The sequence below is a fragment of the Triticum aestivum genome, chromosome 6B (genome assembly GCF_018294505.1).
Source record: "Triticum aestivum cultivar Chinese Spring chromosome 6B, IWGSC CS RefSeq v2.1, whole genome shotgun sequence".
NCBI classification, from domain to species: domain Eukaryota; kingdom Viridiplantae; phylum Streptophyta; class Magnoliopsida; order Poales; family Poaceae; genus Triticum; species Triticum aestivum.
Window position 1 is genome coordinate 620,823,853 of NC_057810.1, and position 5,611 is coordinate 620,829,463.

Sequence of the window (5,611 nt, forward strand, 5' to 3'; positions counted from 1 at the left end):
TTTTCGTATGTTTGAAAAAAAAAGTATTTATGTGCCACTTAACCGCATGTATATTTCAAAGCAGTCGTATGGCAGCCAGTTTGGCCCATGAATGGAGCAACATATTTATCCCTTCTTTCTCAACACTTATTTATCCCTTCTTCCACAGCAGCTTCGTTCAGTCAGAGAGAAAACTCCTTAGTAGTACTCCCATCATCTCAATAATTGGGATGGATATCATCCACTACAATGAAGAACAACAACATTTATGTATATCTTGAACAATAAAAAGGTCATTTACAGTACATTTGGTCAAGCAACCAATTTGCAGAAGAATAATAACATTTCTCTATATCTCGAATTCCACATACAGGATTATTAATATCTTAACTTGTATGGATGGCTTCACTCGTAATAATACATATGCCTTCTGTTCATTTGCTTGACAAAATGTCCGTCAGACGTATCAATCAAATAGTAAGAAGTGGGGAGTATTTCAAACCGAGACTAAGAATTAATCCTAAGTACATGAAGCGCAGTAGCTTTAAAGTCTCTGAATTATTTTGCTTCTACTCCACCAGGAAAGTGCAGGGCTTCAAGAACCAAAAGACAGCTTTCTTCGGACTCATAAGCCATGTTGTTTATATCCCCAAAAGGTTGTCTCTTAGCATCTCTGTTATTCTCATTAGCATCTCTATTTACCATAATGGTGTTGCTTGGAAAATTCACAATACAATGCACAACGGAATTAGTGCCACATGTTGATGCCACTAATTAAAAAAACACCCTTAAGAAGAACAATCAACTGAACCTTGAATGCAAGTAGGCCTAGAGCTAGAAAACAGTACATCATATTACTAAGCAAAAGCAAGTAGAAATATCAAATTGAGAGGCAGAACTATTTGAAAACCAAAATTTAGGCCAAGTAAAACATAAACATCAGGGATTTTCTTGACGTCACGTGGGAGATGGCAGTAGGAAACATATAATTGCCCTCTGGGTAAACCCTGAACACTTTAAGTAGAGCAAACAAAAGATAAGTCTGAACATTGCTTTATTTAGTCACAGCATAGCACAAGCTTACTTAATATTCTGGGCATAAGCATGACTACCAGCAACATATGAGGATTTGACAAATGTGAGATACTGCAACCAATTTTAAACTTTGCACAACTTCATGAATATACTTAATCTCCTGGCAGCACTAAACCCGTTGCGCAGAGGCCTACTAATTTCGTGCATGCTTTGAAAAGAAAACCATGTATTAATTGTTTTAGTCGTGGGCAAGTACAATAGGTGACAAATGGAATAGCCTTTTAATAAAAAATGTTTTTTGTTGAATTTATACCTCTCTATCTGTTTATTTTTCCTTTGGCGAATAGGATCTGCGAAAATGTCCAGAAAACAAAATTTACTTACTGCATTTTCCAGAAGACGGACAAAGCAGAACTGTCTCAACAATGAACTGGCATCTAAACACCAGAAACTGAAGAACACTACAGCAGCACAAATCTTCTTCATAGTAAGAAAAGCAATCTTAAATTAGACAAGGATACTGATATGGGATATGACTATAAAGTACTACATAACCAAGATAAGTAGGTAAAGGGTTCATTAACAAGTATGGCCGCAGCTCACAGGCAGATTCAAAGACAACTTATTTTATTATTACTTCTAATCTGAAATGAAGACAACTTTAACATATAATACCAAGTTGCAAGAAGAAGAAAGGTCCTCAGATGAATAGCCACTATAGAACTATCTTAAAGTTGTTGTTCTACTGAGCATCTTACCGAGTTATTAGTGTATGTAATGTCACACATATAGTTGGCTCTCCTCTCATCAGACTTCATACCCGCCTATGCATATGCCACAGATGAAAGAGTGAAAGAAGGTTGAATGTTTTCCTCCGATCATACATTTATATAAAAATACTGTAACAGCGCAGAAACTGACTGGTTCCAAGCCAGAATGATAAGGGAGTCTAGAAAGTATGACAACACCATTATGTAGAAGTACACCTCAATTAGACCGACAGTTAGGCCAAGAAAACAATGAACGCGGCCCATCCATTTAGCATCTCGCTGTGCCAAATAATCATTTACAGTCACCACTGAAAAAGGATTACAATGCTTATAAATGTAAAGAAGTGGCACCAAGGACATGGATGCCTGTTTAGGGTTGAACAATGGAAATGTGGAAAGTGGATCAAATCAATGTATAATATCAACAAACCAACCTTGAGTAAACATCTTTGTTTGGATCAACAAACACAGGCAAGAGTTATAATCCAAGTAACAAAATATCTTATACATACTCATGCATAAATTATTTAATAGTATCATCTTAGCAAACTACGATGGGGGAATATGGTGGTATTTAAGAACAAAAGAACGAGTGTGTGCATTGCGCTCATCCATGCACAATGCCATGATAGCAATGGTAGTACAGTTTAAGTCAGAACTTTTGATTGGCAAAACGCAAATAATCTAAATGCATACAGTACCATGAACTCCAAGTAAAAAAAAAATTACCCACAAGCACGACATTGATAGAAGGAGAAAGGAATTGGAGTAACCTTCAATTGTGCATCCGTTGAATGAACTGATGGATTTGGAGTGTTCGATGCAGCATCACCCGAGTGAGTTTGACCCATAGGTCCAGATGGGGTTAACATCCTAGCTGCTGCAAGGGTCTAGGATGACCCAATAGTATTGTTTAGAAAAAAAAGAGGCATAGAAGCTTTATGAAAAAATCAAAGGGTGCAGTTGCAAATTCTACCTGGAGATTAAGATCGATGTATGCTCAGAGTCTATAGGAACCATTGAAAGGTGACCTTTTATTGCTGTGCCTCGTAGCTTTACAAGTTCATGTAGCACAATTTTGACCATTCTTAATGGCTTGTTATCAGCTCCAGCCCTACAGCATATGCAATTGTTTAATGTACAAAAAGAAATCAAATGAACAGCTATATGGTAAACTGCAAGGGATCAGCACAAACCTCCTCCATATCTCTTCCATTCCAAGTTCTTGTAAATAAATATGAACACTTTGAAGAATGCAATCAAGGTCAACCTCATATATTGTACTCTGAAGAACCTGAAAGATGACATGTGCATTCAGAAGTGATATCTGTACAGATTCAGAATGGTCAAATAAAAATGACAACATACCTTTGTCAACTTAATTAAGCATTTGACAACTAAATCTGAAAACTTCTGATTTTTTATAGCAAGGGACTCTGATGGAGTAGGGGATGGCCATCTTGAAGGGTCCAAGGACAAAAGACCAAGCAGAAATGATATTTTTTCATATTGGGCATGGATCGTTAGCTCTATATACAAAATCAAAGCTTGAGAACATGACTGTTGCTGCTTCCGCGCTGCTGTACCTTGCAAATTAGTCATGGATATTTTAATTGTATAGTTGTTTTGCTATGGTTCTAAATAGCGTCTGTACCAGTTACTTACAAAGCACAGTTCCATTTGCTATGGTTCTGAATCAGCATGTTTTCCCATAGAACATTTATTTACCTACAGTACTCGCATCGATATCCACGAGACAAAAAGATGGAGAGGTAAATTAATTTTAGTGGGGACTAATTGGCAAGATGCTGCAGCTTCCATACATACAACAACTAAGCACACTTGCATGGATTGTATGTCGTCCCCTCTTGAAACAGATGCCCACGCCAGGCGCCAAATCAAGCAAAGGAACAAAAGACTCCTCCATAAAGAGAAATGGAGCTCCAGGACAAATATATCCCCTTCTCGACGAGGAAAGATCAAGGTACCAAACAAACTAAGAAAGCCAACAAAAAAACTTTCAGGAACATAGCTAGATCCGAGAGCATCTCTTGAGCAGTAACAAACAAAAATCCACTTTGCGGAAACTTAGCTGAGGTACCCAACAAACTTAAAAAGACAACAAAATTTCTACATGAAAGCCTAGCTAGATCTGAGCATCTGGTCGACTGAAAGAAACAAAAGGAATCCCATTTGTAGGAACCTACCTAGACATGAACATCTCCTTGACAAGAAGGGTGAAGAAGCTCACCCAACAGAAGAACTGGAGCATGGACCTGGCACAATCACCGCGCATCCTTGGGTCCACCGCTAGCACGCTCGTTTTCGTTGGGGGTCTCCTATTCCCCCTCCAAACCGGACGGTGGCTGAGCACCACGGAAGGACGAGCCCCCTGCATAAATAGATAAGATGAACATCAGCAAGGGAGGGAGGCGATGGAGGATCTAGATGGGCGAGGCGAAGGAGCAGCCATAAATCCCGGGCACGGCGACCTGCGGGGGAGAGCGACTTCGGCTGCTGGCGGGTGAGGGCGCGGGAGATCGGCGGCTGGCGTGTGAGTGCAGGAGATGTTGATGTCGGCGAGGGCACGAGAGGTCGAGCCGCCGGCTGGGGATGAGGAGGAGGCATTGGGGAGTGGATGGAAGGAATGATGAGGGCTCTAGGGTTGCTTTCACCCTGCCGCGTGAAGAGATGTGCGTGGAAGGAGACAAACCATTAGGCTTACGCATGGGACCAGCAGTATAAGGCCCACCGGTCATTGAACGCACGCAAAATGAACGGCCACACGAAAAAACAGCGCCCATGACTTGGCACGACCTGGCACAGACCCCACGTCGCGTGCCGCGCGGAGTTGATTGCCAAAACCTCCTCACGCGGGAACGACCAACCCAGCCAACGAGACAACGAGACACGCACTCGGTGAAGCCGACAAGCGGGACCAGAAGCAGCACTGGCCCACCCGTCATTACGGCAGGCCAAAGGTGGGCGCACAAGCCGGGTGCACATGCACCGGCCGGCCCCTCCGCAGCGGCTACCCACAATGCACGACGCGCGCAATGCGATAGGAGGTTCCCGCCAAGAGCGGTTGACCCCAGAAAATTCTAGCCTACACCCTACACCACGGGACGGACACCCAGTGCAACCGACGAGCGGGACCAAAGGCAACAGCGGCCCACCCGTCATCGGTGTAGCACAGACATGGGCAGAGAAATCGGGTGCATAAGCGTTGGCCAGCCCTCTGCGGCTCACCCACGCCGCACGACGCGGATGGCGCGGCGCGCGTGACGCGGCGCGTGTGGAGAGGCGCGCGGACACCCAGGATAGTTTCACCCAGCCAATTGGATCCAGCCCGAGCCCACAGGTCATTCCCTGTCCAAAATCTACCACGCGGTGAAAACGACACAGGTCAATTCGAGCGAACATCCAACGGCTCGAAGCAAAAAAATGACCACATTGACCAGAATCGGACGGCGAACGAAGGAAGCCATCAGGGGAGCTCTCTGGAGCGAGTTGCCCAGCCTCTGTTTTGTTTTAAATTAGCATGAATACTTAGATACGTTGGAGACGTATCACACACCTTACTAAACTGAATGATATAGCCACCCTATTTATTTATGAGGAAAAATTCCGCTATTACTATATTCTTAAATTGTTTCCTTTCTCATTAAAGGGTGATGCTAAGTTATGGTTTAATTCTCTTGCTCCTGGTTGTGTGCGTAGTCCCCAGGATATGATTTACTACTTCTCTGCAAAATATTTTCCTGCTCATAAGAAACAAGCTGCCTTGTAGGAAATATTTAATTTTGTGTAAATTGAAGAAGAGAGTC

The 5,611-nt window shown here is 42.7% G+C and overlaps 1 protein-coding gene across 5 annotated transcripts; it reads right to left on the reverse strand.

The window, feature by feature from the left end:
• Positions 1–229: 229 nt before the first annotated feature.
• Positions 230–4,542, reverse strand: LOC123138337 (protein MOR1). 5 transcript variants are annotated; one of them, XR_006468986.1, is made up of 6 exons: positions 4,277–4,542; positions 4,036–4,176; positions 2,981–3,078; positions 2,761–2,898; positions 2,558–2,674; positions 230–1,364 (listed from the first exon to the last, which is right to left on the reverse strand). XR_006468986.1 is itself a non-coding variant. In XM_044558305.1 (5 exons), exons 1-5 carry the CDS (start codon positions 4,511–4,513, stop codon positions 2,650–2,652), a joined length of 639 nt encoding a protein of 212 aa, XP_044414240.1. In that variant the 5' UTR covers positions 4,514–4,542; the 3' UTR covers positions 230–2,649. The 5 variants fall into 5 exon arrangements, 1 of the variants encoding a protein (XP_044414240.1); XR_006468985.1 differs by having other exon boundaries at positions 230–1,838; XR_006468984.1 differs by having other exon boundaries at positions 1,773–2,674.
• Between the last annotated feature and the right edge of the window lie 1,069 nt (positions 4,543–5,611).